The sequence below is a fragment of the Xiphias gladius genome, chromosome 3, assembly GCF_016859285.1.
Source record: "Xiphias gladius isolate SHS-SW01 ecotype Sanya breed wild chromosome 3, ASM1685928v1, whole genome shotgun sequence".
Classification (NCBI taxonomy): Eukaryota; Metazoa; Chordata; class Actinopteri; order Istiophoriformes; family Xiphiidae; genus Xiphias; species Xiphias gladius.
This window is the reverse complement of record NC_053402.1, coordinates 19443430-19460830: the sequence shown is the minus strand read 5'-3', so window position 1 is coordinate 19460830 and position 17401 is coordinate 19443430. Positions and strand designations below refer to the sequence as shown.

General features: G+C 45.1%; 1 protein-coding gene across 3 annotated transcripts in view; it reads right to left on the bottom strand.

Moving 5' to 3' along the window:
* si:ch211-210g13.5 (inactive phospholipase C-like protein 2) overlaps window positions 1-14930 on the bottom strand; it is a 68309-nt gene extending 53379 nt beyond the window's left edge. For all 3 annotated transcript variants that reach the window (XR_005707196.1, XM_040123739.1, XM_040123740.1), the window contains exon 1: window positions 14176-14930. Coding sequence is in view for 2 of the 3 variants with exons in the window: in XM_040123739.1 (XP_039979673.1) it covers window positions 14176-14478 (303 nt within the window). In the remaining variant the exon portion in view is untranslated. The remainder of the gene's footprint in view (window positions 1-14175) is intronic.
* Between the last annotated feature and the right edge of the window lie 2471 nt (window positions 14931-17401).

Below are 17401 nucleotides of genomic sequence, written 5' to 3'. Positions count from 1 at the left end.
CTTAGGATCTGTTACCAGCTCTGAATTAGCTCAGCTGAGATTCTTATGTTCATTTTTGGCCCATGCTGTGTGCCACCCACACCTCCCAGCACCCGCCAACCCACTGACAATCAGAGCCACACACGCTGACCTTAATTCTCCCTGATTACCAAACCGACTTCCCCGTTGCATGAGCGTCTGACCTTTTTACACCATCATACAATCATGCACTCAGAATTACAGTCGCCCATGTGCGCACATCCACTCCTCCGAGACCGTCGTGCCCACACAAACACCAACATCCGCAGACACATAAACATCATACACACAAAAATAAAATTGGATTCTGGATGCAGACCGCTGAACAGTCCCTTTCCTCCTCTACACCTCTGCTTCCATCTAAAAAAGGCTTATGACGACAAGTGCTCCTCTCAAACACCTTGTCAGGGCTGTTGACAACTGGGTCACCCTGTGCTGAGAATTTTTACCCACATACTCAGCCTGACCCGCTCTGTTCAGGCTAATTGGAATCTGATATTATACAACGGCAATAATAAGGTGCCCAAATAAAAAGGACACCTTGGCACTAGGTACTTATTAAAGGGTCATACTACTAATTTGGCATGTTTTTTGCTCATTAACTACAAATTGGATGCACTTTTCAGTTTTCAGATTCATTTGCTTCCAGATGGACAGTTTTTATTTATTAATTTTTTTTTAGTGGCTTTCTTTTTCAAATATAAAAGTAACATCATTTGTCGCAGATTAGATACTTTCAACTACTTGAAGAAAAAAAAAAAAAATCCTATATTTCAAAACTTCAAAGTTCGTTTAAGGACCAACCAAATCCTGCTGGTCGCATTCAAAGCATCCCTTAGTTTATTTTTGATCTACTGCGGGTGATTTTCAGACTACATTGCTCATGAATGAATTTTTCCCAGGATTGTCAGAGGTCAGAGTATCCCTCAACGGACCACCCGGGAGAGTCTCCGCTCACGACTGAGCAAGTACTACCTCAGAACGACAACAAACTTTGACAAAAAAAAAAAAAATAGAGTCAGCATATTCCGTGGCTGTCTGGAAGGTAGGAAATCCATCATACAGTATGATATTAAAAATGGAATGCAGTAAAGTCTAGTGAGGGCTAAAAATATGGAAATATGTAAAACTCGCGGTTGTTTTTTCTGAAGGGAATGGCGAATTGAACCACAGGGATTCTATAGTTATTTAAAGATGTAGGCTTATCACCACTTGTTTTGTCACTGCTCTGTGACTTTTATCGACCCTCTCCTGACTATTTTTTCCACTTGCTGCGAGGGAAAAAAAAAAAAAAAAAAAAGGTGTTTGCTCCTTGCACAGAGGCTCAGCTGGAGCTGCAGCAGCTGTGGAAGCAGAAATAAACATGAGGTGGTGGAAATAATACTCACTTTAGTTTAGAATTTAGCCAGCGTCAGCTGTCACGCCAGGTTGCGTTTACACAAAGATGATATGGTTGCACTGGCAGTGGCAGGTCGCGGAAGTTCTTTTTTTTAAAATCTATGTTGACTTGATGTGCAGTACCTTGCTGCAAATCTTGCATTTCAGTTTTTCGAAGTGAGGTGTACCAACACTTAGGAATGTTTGAGTTTATTATTATATCACTAACTGCAGATGCAGTGGTATGGGGGGCAATATATATATATATATATTTTTTGTATCTTGGTATTTTATTCAATATTTAATGTTTAGCTAAATGACTACGTGAATGCCTTTCAAATTGCTCTTTAAGAGATAAGATGAAAATTTGTTGAAGGATTAATTTAAAGAACCTGGGTATTTTCAAACTTGGAACGGATCTAAAATGTTAATTTGAACTTTCTTTTAACTATTCTTCTTCATTTCCCTCAAGAAAACCAACATCGGTGAGCTCCCTCTCCGTCATCATGGCCTCTTCCTTTCTCCCTCTCTTATTTTCCAAGCTCCAGGGGAGAGCTGACAGCAGAGTATCACATTCCACAGCGTAAAGTCCGGACCCACTGTATCTCCGTCAAGACCCATACGCGTGCACTGCAAAGAACTTACATAAGATCCCTCACTTGAAAGCCACAGCAAAGCCCAGCCTGCTCCCCCTTCACACACAAACTGTATACTTTCTGCGCAAACATAAACATACAAACACATACACAGTACATTCACCAGCTGAGGTCTGGCAGGCCAGAGACCCAGAGCAGACAGAGAGCTGGGATCGCACGAGACCCCTGCACCTAAATCCTCCAGTGAAGCCGTTCTCTGTCATTGACTACACATATTCTGTACTGTACTGCAAACATACATAGACCAACTAGACACATGTACTGTGCAGGATATAGACACACAGACGTAGAGTTTTCCCTCTCTAAACGGAAAAAACACCTGTAGAATGTGAAAGAGTGATTTGTGAAGCCCTGAAGACGACACTGTCAATAATGTATTCTGTTTAAGCTGCAGAGACACAAATTGACGCTGCATAGGAAATTCTGGCGCGTGCGTGCGTGTGTGTGCGTGTGTGTGTGTGTGTGTGTGTTTAGGGCATGAGTGGAATGTCTGAGTGACATGCCCGTGCTTGCGCTGTAACCTGCAGAGAGACACCCTGGGGCAATGCACAGTAGGTCACAGGCAGCCTGAATGAGGACATGGTGGCACAACAAAACAGCCAGCTCAACATATTTAAAACAAGCCAGGCAGATGGCCTCGGTAACATCTGTGCAAGGTTTGGGGTGAACAGTTACAACTGGGATTAAAACCAAAAGCAGTGTCTCCAATGGAAGAGGGAAGTCTAATGTGAGAGATTTGAGATTAATTTGGTTTCATCTCATGTTCAGGTTGTGTAGGTGTTGTCGTTTAAGAATGGCTCATCAATAGAGGCACATGATATTTCCTTTAAATGTGTGGGCCGCCATCACAACTGCCGGAAAATTATAAAAACATTAAGGAAGAAAAAAAAGAGAGCGATAAAAAGCACCACCAAACTTTGACAAAAACATGGAGATAACGTATTCCCTGTGGTGGATTCAAGTCCATGTCAGTCAAGCCCAGGCAGTGGCTGTCTGGAAAGTAGGACATAAAAACATTTTTTTTAAAAAGAACAAAAACAAACACAAAATGTATAAATGGAAAAGCTTTTACTATTATTTTCAAGGCACATTCTGACCACATAGTGAGGTTGTTTTTGAACAACAAAAAATGCAAAAAAGGGTTAAACATTGAACCAAACAAGACTATTTAAATGTACATCATACCCAGTTCCAATCACATACACACTCAGCTCACGTGCTGTAAAGCCCAAAACTCCCCTCATCTTCTGCCATCTGTGCCAAGCCAAAAAGAAAAATGGCACCATCTGTGAATCCCTGGCAAGGTTTGTGTACTACTGGCTGCTATCGACCATAGTGGCAAAAAGATGTGCAGTATAGCTCAGCAGACAACAAGCCTCTCCCCGCACACTGGCCCGTGCTGTTCATGAACATCCATGATGAGCTGTGTCAGTCACCATAAAGCCATATTTTATAATATATATTTACTGTTCACCATCTTAGTCTCGCACACTAGCATTCAAACCTTCTACAACCACACTGATTTTAAAGACAATAGTTCTCATTTGGCAAGCAAGCAATACTTAGCTAGTTCTTTCTGCTGATTATCACTTGAAATGTTTAGATTTAACTGCCAAGACAACACGATTTTATTTAAATTTGGACCTGTCTGATAAAATGATAAGAAAACAAAACAGCCAGCTCAACATATTTAAAACAAGCCAGGCAGATGGCCTCGGTAACATCTGTGCAAGGTTTGGGGTGAACAGTTACAACTGGGATTAAAACCAAAAGCAGTGTCTCCAATGGAAGAGGGAAGTCTAATGTGAGAGATTTGAGATTAATTTGGTTTCATCTCATGTTCAGGTTGTGTAGGTGTTGTCGTTTAAGAATGGCTCATCAATAGAGGCACATGATATTTCCTTTAAATGTGTGGGCCGCCATCACAACTGCCGGAAAATTATAAAAATATTAAGGAAGAAAAAAAAGAGAGCGATAAAAAGCACCACCAAACTTTGACAAAAACATGGAGATAACGTATTCCCTGTGGTGGATTCAAGTCCATGTCAGTCAAGCCCAGGCAGTGGCTGTCTGGAAAGTAGGACATATAAACATTTTTTTTAAAAAGAACAAAAACAAACACAAAATTTATAAATGGAAAAGCTTTTACTATTATTTTCAAGGCACATTCTGATCACATTGTGAGGTTGATTTTGAACAACAAAAAATGCCAAAAAGGGTTAAACATTGAACCAAACAAGACTATTTAAATGTACATCATACCCAGTTCCAATCACATACACACTCAGCTCACGTGCTGTAAAGCCCAAAACTCCCCTCATCTTCTGCCATCTGTGCCAAGCCAAAAAGAAAAATGGCACCATCTGTGAATCCCTGGCAAGGTTTGTGTACTACTGGCTGCTATCGACCATAGTGGCAAAAAGATGTGCAGTATAGCTCAGCAGACAACAAGCCTCTCCCCGCACACTGGCCCGTGTTGTTCATGAACATCCATGATGAGCTGTGTCAGTCACCATAAAGCCATATTTTATATATGATATATTTACTGTTCACCATCTTAGTCTCGCACACTAGCATTCAAACCTTATACAACCACACTGATTTTAAAGACAATAGTTCTCATTTGGCAAGCAAGCAATACTTAGCTAGTTCTTTCTGCTGATTATCACTTGAAATGTTTAGATTTAACTGCCAATACAACACGATTTTATTTAAATTTGGACCTGTCTGATAAAATGATAAGAAAACAAAACAGCTAGAACGAGACATTCAATGCATACTTCTGATATTTGATACTCTACAGATACAAAAAATGCTACAGATACAAAATATTGAGGTTTGACACCCAGCCACGATACTTACGTGACCGAAAGCTGCGACTTGTCTCCTCGAGGAGATTATCTTATAATCATGATGTCTATCAACAGCAACTTCAAAATGAAGCAGGCTGCTCTGCTTTGTAGACCTCAAAAGCAAACAAACAAAAAAAAAATTAAAAAAAGATTTTGTGTAGTTCATCACTCAGAATGGGTGAGTACAAGATCGAGCCCACGATAATAAAATGGATAAATAAGCCGAGGTCTGCAGCTGACTGCATCTTGACATTGTGCGAGGTTAGACAGAACGCAAGAGTGTAAGAACGCAATGAACAAACGAAAACAAATAGAGAAAAGCGGAGCAGACAGAGCCCTGGAACAACACTGGCATACACACTGGCGAGGGAAGAAAAACACAGAAACCAGACAGCATAAGAAAAGCAGCGGGTTTTTTTCAGTACCTGCCGAAGAAAAGTCTCTGCTCAAATCGATGGGAATTCAAACTTCCACAACACAACAGTACACTCTTGCGTGACCCCTGTATTTAGCCTGTGGTGAAATGCTAAATGCCAAAAAGTGCAGCAATTTGTGCGTTCAGTTAACGTAGAGCGAACCTTGGCTAGTGATCAATGTTTTTATTTTCTTTTGTTTCTCAAAGTGAAATCCTGAAACACCTACCAGTTCACACACTGATGATGGGCCTGCACATCTACAGATGTACACCGATCAGCCGCAACAGGAAAACCAGTTACTGGTTTCACTGTTGCGGCTGATCGGTGTGTGAGACTGAACGAGTCAAGACAGCTTGACTTGTATGTGACTGTTTTCAGTCTATGTACACACACAAATATAGTATAAGTAAACACCAGGAAACGCCTAATAATACCTATGATGCCCTAACATCTCACCAGCTCCGACACGCGTTGATGCGAATCCAGCCACAAGGTCAGATGGTCAGGAGTTGCATCACTTCCTTCCTCCTGCAATTGTCTGGCCTTATCTTCCATCATTAGTTTTCCCTCATCTTATTGTATTATCTCAGGATACCACTGTCAAGGGTTTGATCTTCTGTCATGTTCAAACTTCCCTGTTTTGGTGAGAGGAGCGGTTGTAGCACTACGCAAGGAGGCTGCCAAATTCACCATTAACATTCACTACTATCACTTTCTATACCGGAGTGCTTGCGACCGAAATTGACCACAACCACGGCCACACACACACACACACACACACACAAACTAATTCATTCATCAAACTGTTCCCTCTACTAATCGCTCTCTCCCTGTTCTGATCTCAGGCACAGAGATAACTCCACTAGACCACCATGAGCAGCAAGGGGAGGAAGAGAAGAAAGAAATGGTGCGGACGTGAAGACAGCAGGCTCCCTCCGGCAGGCCAAGCCTAGCAGATCAACTGTCCGAGGAAATAAAGAGAGGCCATTGAGGACTTGGCACCGGTCTTACCTGTTACCACCCTTTTGCTCTTTTTAATTAAGTTGTATTACGAAAGAAACTCGAGGAGACTGAGCGAGCTCCAGCTCCCGTGTTTCCTTCCAATCAGTGGGATTACTTGGGGGAAACCTGGGATTCACACTTGCGTCTGTAATACACCACGATACAAAACTCAAGGCACGATTGCTACACAATTTCACAGAGAATGAGGGAGAGTGAGAGCAGCGCAAACTTAGAACTGACTCTGCCGAATAGCCTCCAATGTTGAGAACCTTATTGTTGTTACAGTTATAGGATCTACTGAAACACTGTATCATTGAACTATTACACAGAATTCAAATTGGTTCCAAATGGCAATGTTACAAAATAAACACGCAAGCTTTTTCATTTTAGTGGACTGCATTTTATTTTTTATTTATGATCGCAAACTGTTTCCTCATCCTTACTTGCACGGTGCTCTCCTGAGTGTACATTTAAATCCCTTTCCTGCGAAAAAACCTATAAAGAGGAAAATATGCGATTGAGGGGGAAGTGTGTGTGTTCTACAGGCAGTAAGAAACATGTCAGAGCAAAGCCAGGTGGAAGCAGCTCTCACAGACATATTGTCCTATTCATCCATCAGACCCCTGCTCCCTTAGCCAACATGAACCTGGGGAACATCCAGCTTGACAAATCTGAATATTACTCATCCTCACTCATGTCCTTAAAATGACAATAGCTCTTCTGGGAGAGTCAAGATCATTCTACAAGACTCTAAATACCGCGTGGTGTCATCTCTTGATCAAAACCAATGTCCTGCCCGGGCTATTTTGCCCGCAGATTTTTCCCTGTCATGTGGACCAAACATACAGTAAAACACTGGCACCATGCCACCGCCGTGGTGTCATCACTGCTGCACGCAACCCGCAAGGATCGTCAAAATACGGCATGACCCCAAACACATCCCGATGGTGTCAAATCAAATCAGTTGTTCTTGTTTGAAAGAACTTTTTTTGTGTCTGCGGCCCAATTTGACACATGGGTAATTGAGGATCCAGCTAAAGTCATTATCCTTTAAGAGAATAAAGGAGGATGAAGGACTAGGAGGCAGCTTTAGGCAACCCCACCCCCCTAAACAGGAGGCGCATGGCCACGAGGACAAGAGAAACTCTATTGGTCTGTGGGGCAAGTCAAATACACCAAATCCTGTGCAGAGCTGTAATAGTAGTTACTTTAGCATAGTGTTTGCTAATTAGCATTATAGCTTTGAAATTGTCACTACCAGGAAATAAGGGACCGGATGACAAGGATCGCCTGAAAGAGTCATTTGTGTTCAAGTCTACGTAGCAGAATGTGTTTGAGACTCAGATATCGACTGTTTATGGACATCTCCAATAAACACTCAAACCATGACTCTGAGGTATTTAACTTTTCCCTCTCCCCAGATTCCTTATCTTTTCTCTACTTTGATCTGCGGAAAATGGCAGTGATGTAGCTTCACGTGATAACACATTTTGGAGAGGCAAGAGCGTTTTACTGACCTTTAAATAAAAACTAATGAAACCGAGTTAAATAACAACATGAAAAAAATACATAAATGATGGCTCTTCTTTGTTTAGATTAGCTCCACCAAAATGTTAAATCACTGTTGTTTTAGGAATGCATTTTGGGCTCTCGAGCTCAGTGTTTTGTCTGTGGGTGAGTGACCTGCAAAACTGTTGATGCTTTCGCTGTCTGTTCGACATTAAGCTGTGGATTGAAATACAAAGAGGCCAATTTGTGATGTTTGTGTTTTGCAGATTGCTGCTTTGAGAGAACCAGCCAAGAGAGCAAGCGATGATTCAGCAGCCCCAGACGCCTGTGCTCACCACTTCACATCTTCTGCTGCCTCCTTTTCAACGCAGTGCAGATCTCTGTTTTCCAAAAATATCTAAGTGTTCAGTACGGGTTGCTGCTGCCGGAAACATGGGAATAACTTGTGCTCTCCTTAAAAAGGGACGAGCATTTTACCCCAACTTCTGGGATCTCCACCCATATTCCATTACTTTAAATTAAATTTCTGGAGGGAGCTCTTATATTACATAAAGCCTGTGATAAGACCAGTGAGGCGTGGATAGGCTCTTATTCCAATTCTCATCACCATCATCATCATCATCTCAGATGATCCCACTGTACGTAATCAGTGTTATTTGTTCATGCTTGTACTGAGACGTCCTCAGTCCTCAAGGGGATCAGCCAAATCTCCCATTAGGGAAACAACAGCGAGGAGCAGAGGCAGCCTGACGGTGGGATCCATCAGGGGGGGCAGAAATTTAAGATACTGCGCTCCTGTCCGACAGATCCCATACAGCTACTGATCTGTCCAGGTGTCCAACAAGTTTTAAGTAAACTTTTGAACTGCCGCAAAGAAACACTGTGAATTAGCTTTGTTTCTTTCAATAGGAGGCCGCCTGAAAGTGAAATAACGTAGCTAAATACAAAACCAACATGTGTACGAGAAAAAAAACTTAGTCTTTCAGAAGTCACTTAATGTTGTGCATTAAGACAAGACAACTCACGTATACTAATAATTTTGATGTAAATCAGTTTGTTGCTGCTGAATTTCCTGCTGCTTGAAGATAAAAAACAAACATGCACTTGGCACCATTTTAATGCACCAGTTCGGAAATAATGGCCAAACAATCTAGGGCTGCAATGATCAGTATTTGATAAAAAATAATTAATTGGCAACCATTTTGATAAATCGATTAATCATTTGAGTCATTTTCAAGCAAAAATGCCACACGTTTTATTATTCCAGTTTCTCACATGTGACAAATTTCCGATTTTCTGGGTCTTAAATTTTAGTAAATTGAATATTTTTGGGATTACCTTGTGCTCTAGGATATCGTGGTAGGCATTTTTCACAGTATTCTCCTGCTTTATAGACCAATAGATTACTTGAGAAACTAGAAACTGCACTCAGTAGAGCGCATACCTCTGCCAAGGTCAATGTCAAACAACATACACCCAACTTCAGAGAAAAAAAAATTCAAATTCATAGTAAATGATTCGGATCTGCCCGGAATGTAATGGGTCCTTCCCTGGCCCATGCCCCATCCCTCCATCAAGTTTGGCGCAAATCACTTCTGCGCTTTTTGTGTAATCTTGCTGACAAATAAACCAACAAAACAAACCAACAAATAGGCACAGGTGAAAGAATAACCTCCTTGGCAGGGGTAAAAATAGTCTGCAAATTAATCCGTAATGAAAATAATTGTTAGTTGCAGCCCTAATACAGTCATATAACATAAAAACATACAGAGCAACAATATAAAGGAGAGTTGGAATCTATATTCAAAGGCAAACAACATACCAAGAAGTGAGCTCCCCCTTTGTTTGCATAAGTCTGTATTTACATAAACATATGTTTGCAACTGCAGCTCAGTTTTCACAATCGTTTTGCATGTGAAGCAAAAACTGAAATTTTTGATTAGAAGTATAAACTAACATAAAAATGCATCGTTTCCGTGACAGTTAACATCACCATACAACTTTGTGGCACAGTTGACAAATCTGTACTAAAAAAATGCCTTGATGCCAGAGAGCACCTGCATGTCATAACAGGTTCCACCGTTCGTAGTCGCCATAAACCCGCAGGGGGAAAGACATTTTCAACAAGATAACGTACCCTGTCATGGTGCAAGAATCATCCAGAAATGATCCCAGGAACATACAGGTAAAACGACATGAATGACCTGGTGACCATCCCTGATATCAATCTCAATGAACCCCTGGGGGATGCACTTTAATGGACTATAAAAAAGGACTATCCACCCATCAACCTTGGGCAATTATGAAAGTCACTGATGTGTGCACGGTCAGCTTTAACACCGGGACACTACAGGCCCTCTGTTGAGTCAACGGCACAGTGCGTGGCAGCTGTTACCGGGGCCAGAGGTGGTCAAACACAATACTGGACTGCTTTTTCTATTAATATGGTCAGTGAGCGGAGGAGGATGAATTTGAGATTGGAAGGAGTATCTCAATGCCTGCGCTTATCTGACATCACTCTCTGTGCCCTGTTTGTATGTGGCAGAATGCTTCACTTTCCCAGAGGCGGGTTTGGAGATGCAAGGGTACCAAAGTTACACCTTAAGTTTCCTGTTTTTAACCCAGAGGATTTTTTTGTCCTTCTGGAAACAGGAACAGTTTCACACTCTCTCATTTAAGACTTGGAGACACCAGATTTAGTTGACCTAAATTTAAGAGCAAAGCTTCAAGAGCAAAACTTGTATATTTCATCATTTAAACCTCTTGAAAATCAAAGCATCACGTACTCATTTCGTCTCTTTTCCGCCTGCTCAGAGAAGCCTTCACTCTCAGTCGACAGGACCGACTCCTCTATAAGAGAATCGTGCGTGTCAGTCCCTTATTAGGCATCCCAGTACACTCTTGAGCTGATGGGGGGGGGTCACACTGTGTCTGTTTGGCTCAAATCTACTATATGAGGTCATGAGTGAGAGGGTGAATTGAAGTCCTGCCACTCATGGAGGCAGAATCCGGAGGTGGATGGAAGAGGGGACCTTCCACAAGACAGACTGATGACCATTTGATCTTCACTGATCTTTATTCCCAATGGACATTAACAGCGTTACCTCACTGACGTAACCCTGTTAATGGTGACTCTTTTGATTACTTTTTTTTTTTTTTGATCACTGAACTCCGAAAATAAATGCTCGACCTTTTATCTGCTGCTAAGGTTAAGGACCGCAGAGTGCAAATAAGAGAGGGGGAAAAAAGGAGAAATGAAAGATATGGCAAAAGGTTGGGAGATTCTGTTTACATGCAATAGTGTTGCCCTAAAATTCTTGGTAAAATCCTGTTCGTTCCCTCTGTAGTTGTGCTGGTTGTCAATTCCCTCCACCCAGCAGCCCGGCTGGAGCCGACCTTGCAGCTGTCCACAGTCCAGCATTACATAACAAGGCTGCATCACAAACCCCCCTTTGGCCACTCCGCAGGCTCTCCACCATGACACTGTCACCTCGCTGAGGAAATGACGAGAGGACAAAGCTGGATGGCCGTTTAAGGGACAGACACACAAACCCCGCTCTTGTAAGACTGACTTGTTGAGGGCCAAATTAATGAGGTAATGCAGCGCTGTAATTGCTCATTTGCTTGCCCATTCCCACGGACCCATTGCCCCCTCCGCCTGCTAAAGCTCCAAACCAACACACATGCAGCAAAGTGCTGCTCAAGTGTAGGTGGATTCGGTGAAGCCACACGTGAGCCAAGTCTACAGAGTGGCCGACCCAGTTTCCCACCATGCTCTGTTTGAACAGCGTGCACCCTGTGGTGACAATAATATGCGATGCGTCTCTCTGGGTTACGAGGCATACTTCAGGCTCTGTGACAAGAACGCTTCACCTCTGTGCTTTGAATCTCTTTTATGTTAAATGCTTAAACCTGTTCTATAAGACCCTCATGTGATTAAAATGAGACGGAGCAGCGGCAAACACATTTCCTAACCGCATGTAGCCGAAGGAGTTTTCTCTACCTAAAATTGCCCCTGAGAAGAAAAGTGGAAAACTGCAATCTGTTAAAATTCAAAAAAAAAAAACTAGTACTTAAATAATAGCTTGTTGTCTGCAGAGGTATTTTCTAAAGCAATGCCGGCAGAGCGCTGTCTGAGGTGCAGCTGAAACATAAAAGAAGGGAATTCCACAGGCTCTGCACAATCTAAGGGCGTACAGCTTCCCTGTGCTTTATCAGTTTAGTCAGTTCACATGTATTGGCCGCAGCCAAGTGCAGGTGGTCACCAAACAGAAGGAGGGCCACAGGCGACGTCCGTGCACCTCTCATAGAGGGAACGACGACCACTGCGGTCGTTACATGCAAGTGTAGAAAAGCCACACTCAAGCGACATGAGCTGCGAGGACACCCAGATACCTGCAGATGTCTGAATCCTAAATATATCGCACATATGATTTCCTTCCGGTGCAGTGAGATCGTGGGTCAGTCATGGAAACTAAATAACCTCAGGTGCATTACACGATTTTGTGGAGCTACGCTGATGAATTCATTTCTTGGAGCTGTCGCTGATTATTTAAGAGACAAGACATGAGAATTTGCTCAAACTACGCCAGCGAAGCTCAGCAGGATCACTTTCTAACACCTCGTGCACGTTGGTTTTCAGAGAACCAGCCATTAAAGATTTGTTATCAATCATATTTAGACGGCACAATCCCCTCCAGCTTTCCTGTCATGTTTTGATCATGAGCCTCACAGAGGTGGACTGATTGTTTTGTGGGGAGAGGAGGGATTTGGGGCTTTCGAGCCACACGATATTTCAAAGTTGTTGTTGTTTTTTTTATACACAAGGAACAAATGTTAGTAGAAGTAGTGGGAAATAGTGGGAAATACCAAGGAAAAGCCTCAGGATGAAAGCAGTAAAGAATCTTTTGGACTCCACTGAGCTGACAAAATTGAACCAGCAGCCTGTGCATCTGAGGGTCTGTATCCATATATATATATATATATAGAAATGTCGTTTGTGGGAGAGTGCATTGCGTTTGCCTACATCCACAGGGAATCCAGTAATGGGGGTAACGAAGAATTAGCCAGTGTTTTGTGTCAGTTGCTAAGCGAAGTGGGTCTGATATGACAGAACGCAACTCTCCGGCGCGTCCCACCTACACGTTACTTCCATCTCCGCCAGGGACCCCATGAGGCAGTCTGTCGTGCTAACAGCGCGCAAACACAAGACATTCCTGCGCGCTAAAAGCATAAACGTGGGGTAATAAAATATCTACATCCTACAAAGGGAAACTTGTCATCCTGCCTACGTGGGTACGTGGAAGACCAGTTAATGAACCCCCAGAAACGGGAGCCCTAATTATGGGGCTGGGCAACCATTAGAAATCTTAAAAAATCACACGGTCCATTACTGGAACAGCTACGTGCCCCACAAATCGAGTTTATATTAGGCTAAAGTTTCAAAGCACATCAAACCCTGTGCATCCCCTGTTTCACCAAGACCTGCTTTTGCTTCTACACTGTTCGGCGTTGAAAAATTTAACCTCGGGTGTACTGCAACTCATCCAATGAAAACTTTATTACTCCCGCAATCAAATTTTAATGCATGCTGCAGCAGAATCGTGGCAATGTCGCTGAATCCAACGCTAAAAATACCACAACTCACGACGCGGTCACCGTTGAGTCCCGCAAGGAACAAAGTGGACACTACAAGTCTCCACGGTGCGGAGGCTGACTCCAGAGAAGGCGAACTGTGGGGCTCCTTTTAACCACGCCGCTGCGAACACCGGCTTTGCGTGTGCTACCAGCGTTGTCTTGAGAGTTTAGGAGCTTCGGCAGTACCGGCTGTCCGAGATGACTGTTGCAGCACGTCTGGTTCACCTCATGTCAAAAGTGCGTTGACTCCATCGGCGACATCGCCTCACGCATGTGGGGGGGGGGGGTCAAAGACACAAGGACATCCAAATGTGCAGCCAAAAGAAAAAAACAAAAAACAGCCAAAAACAGCAGACGTGCACTTTTGCTTTCGTTATTCTTGATTAGTGTATTATATTCTATTTCTGTTGTTGCTACAAGTAGGGACATTAAGTCTATTTCTGGGTACCAGTTCCCTTGTAACCTCTACGGAGGACTGCCAAAATAAAAGCGGCTTAATTCCTCTTTTTTTTTTTTTTTTTCTGGGGTACCCAGTGGAACTCTAAGGACCCCTGAAAGTCTCTGGACCACGGTTTGGGTAACCGGGCTTACCACGCATTGGTATGGCTTATTGCTGCTTTGTCGGTCTATATTGTGGCACAGTCGCTGAGCAAATGCCCCTTGTGTCACCTTGAGGACGAGGATAGTTAAGTATTTCAATCAACCAACCTTCATGATGCCGCAGGGTGCGTTTCCAGCTCCCTGGCTTCTCTCGGCGGAATTATCACGGCTGCCGCTCCCGATCCTTGGGCTGGCTTGCTCCCTGTACCGCCCGTTGGTGTAAACCCCCTCGGCCCCGTAGCCCTGGGCAGCGGCCGACACCTCCAAGTACGCCCGGGTACCGGTCGCAGGGAGTGCGGTCGCATCGCCGGTGATTCCCGCGGCGTTGGTCTCGCCCTGGGCTGGCGGGGCGCCGACGGCAGGATCCAAAAAGCGTCCCGACACAGCATCCGAAGTGGGTACCCCTGCCATGATCCGCCGGTGTTACAGCAAAGCCCTCCGCGCCACAATGTGAAAACAGCCCATTTTCTCACAGCGCAGCGGACTTGTTGACGTCCGGGGCGGCTCGCTCATCCGCTCACCGCTGCGTGTCCATCACCGGAGCGCACGGCAGCGTCCGAGGCCGGGCAGCGGGTGGTCGGACCGAGAGCGTCCTGGCGAAACGACGAGCAGACGGTGCGCCCCGCGAGCGACCTTCTGGCTCTCCGGTGGCGCGTGCTCACGGACGGCGGAGACACCGATTCAAGACGAGGGTTTGCTGCTGCCGCTTCTGTTGACAGCTTGCTCTGTCGTCTCCTTGTCCTCACACACAAAAAAAAAATCTGTTTCGCTCGCCGCGTCCGCTCCTGTAGACTCCCCGGTGCGCGCGTCGCCTCGCGTCTCGCACACTTTTTGCAGCGCTTGCAAACGGCAGGGCTTCCCCTCTCCCGTGCATCGGCGGGACAAATTCAAGACTGCGAGGGCGCAATCGCAATGAGCCCGCAAACGCGCGCGAGCGCCAGCCCGTGCGTGTCCAATCAAATCCAGCAAGCGGGCGCGCGCACTCACAGTTTAATTCTCCAGGCGCGCGCGCGCCATCTCCCTGGCAGACAGGCCATGTAGGAAGTTTCCGACTGTTTCGGGCCGAGCGTTTCCCGTTTTTTTCTACTGGACATCGGCCGGAATTAGAAATTGGAAAGCCCGTAGAACATACGTCTGTGCGACAAATCAGCCGAGGGGCCCTCTGGGAGAAGCTGCGCAGGTTTTCAAAGTGTTTTCACCCGCCAAATGCGCTGAGAAGGAATAGGACCGGCTGAAACAGAACGCGCGAAAATTGACACTCGCAGTATCGCTCCTCAATCAAAGATGCAGGGGCGCTCTTCCTCCACCCCCACCGCCGTGCTCCGGTATTGATTAGAGGACAGCGTTAGTCCCGTTCATTTGCATCGCATTCGGAGCGAATTGTCCGGACTGCGTGTTGCGCCACGTCCAACCCCGGCATCCCCCGCCTCACACACACACACACACACACACACACACACCATAATGCCAAGCGTCCGCCTGTGCCACTGAGGTCAGGCCAGAACAAGCAGCAACAATGGAGGGTGGACCGTTCACGTTCGGCCCAATTCACATCGTCGAGACGAGACGTGGCCGACAAGACGGGGTAACGCAACCCCATTTATAGCCCAACGAGGACGCAAATCAAATCACGGCCAATCTGCATGAGAGGAGTCATGTGCGGCTGAGATCGCGAGCTCGGGGTCTGTTCATGATTAGCGGGCGAGGCCAGACTTATCAGAGCCCGAGCAACGTCTTGAGTCCGCGTCTGGATCGTTCATTTAAATGCTGCAAAAACAATGAGGAAATTCTCTCCGGTAAACAGCAACGCCCGCATGAAACACACAGCAATTTACGTCTTACAAAAGGGTCTTATTCGGGGGTTGCTTTCCACGGACCCTGGTGGTGGTAAGTGGCCTAATCCGCAGCCAAAACAAACCCTCTAATCGAATTCAGTCTTGTGACTGAGAATGACTTAAAGACGCGGCTACTTCTCAAGGAGGGACAGAAAAGCGAGAAGGACAAGTGGATGAAATCCGCGAATATGTGCTGTGACAGTGGGAGAGGGTGAAACGGAGATGAGGGAAGGAACTACTTCCTGACAGACTGAGACGGTGAATGTGCAGGGAGAGGAGGCTGGCGAGATTAGACGCCCCCCCACTCCCTTTCCCTTGTGATCCCTCAGGGTCATGTATTATGCATTCTCAGAAATAATTTAGCAAAAAGTTCTGCTTTTAAAAGCCTCCCCGCCCGGCCCAGCTGTCTCGCTTTAATGCGAGAAGGGCCTCTGATGACCAGTCTCCCCCAACTCAAACATCAGCTCCACGTGCACCTAAACCAAACGGGGAGGGGATCAGAGTGGTTCACATTAGTCCACGCAGGCACCCCTTGTCCAAGGGGGGGGCCATCTCAGTGATCCACCCAAATATGCTGTATGTCAACGCTGCACTGTAAAAAAGCATGTCCTTGCTCACTGAAGGGACTGGGGCCCGATCAATGACCGGCTCCAGAATGACGTAGGGAGATAAACAGAACTTTTGACTGAGGGTAAAAAGAGCTAAAAAAAAAAATAAACCAGCAAACCAGCAAGTGAGAGAGAGAGGGCGAAGTCCCACTGAAGGAGACGGCTGCATCAGCACTAAAATGGCAGCGCTACTCTAAAATAACAACCATGTTGTTTTTCATTGAGGTTTGCTATAGTTTCCTGTGGCAGGATGTCAGCCATGTCTACGCGCAAGACGGCACTGCTTCCTCCTGCTGCAGTAGCTGTCAGGCCTCAGACCAATGGATCTCCATCGCCGTGCTCTCAGGCTTCTAACGGCTCGCTCCCTCACACAAAGGCCCCGTCGGCAGAGGCCGGGCCGTCGTGCCGGTGACAGCTGGCTATCGATCGAGTCTCTCCTAATCCCACTTGGCTTCGGGGGGAAAGAAAAGAGAGGGTCACCCGGTCAAATGCTCAGGATTTATGACCACACAGGATTTTTGTAGAGAGCCACGTGTGTGTCGATTTGTTCCCTCACACCTTTATTTCCCATTTACTCTGCTTACAGCATCAGTTATAGTTACCTTTTTTTTTTTTTTTTACCTTCAAAGCAAGATGCTGAGATAAAATTGCAACCACGAGGACAAAGATCTACTTCTGACAGATACGCGTATAGAGCATAAATTGCACATTTGAATGATGATATCTACAAACGAAGTTCCTGCTGCTCACAGCCGGGGAGCGGAGGGTGTGTCTTCCTGAGCTTTGCCACCGCACATCCTGTGCTGGCCCATGTGATCATCAGTCCAACAGGAACAGAAACTGTGCATTAATTATTTCCCACAAACCCCTTTTTATGTGTTGCACTTTTCA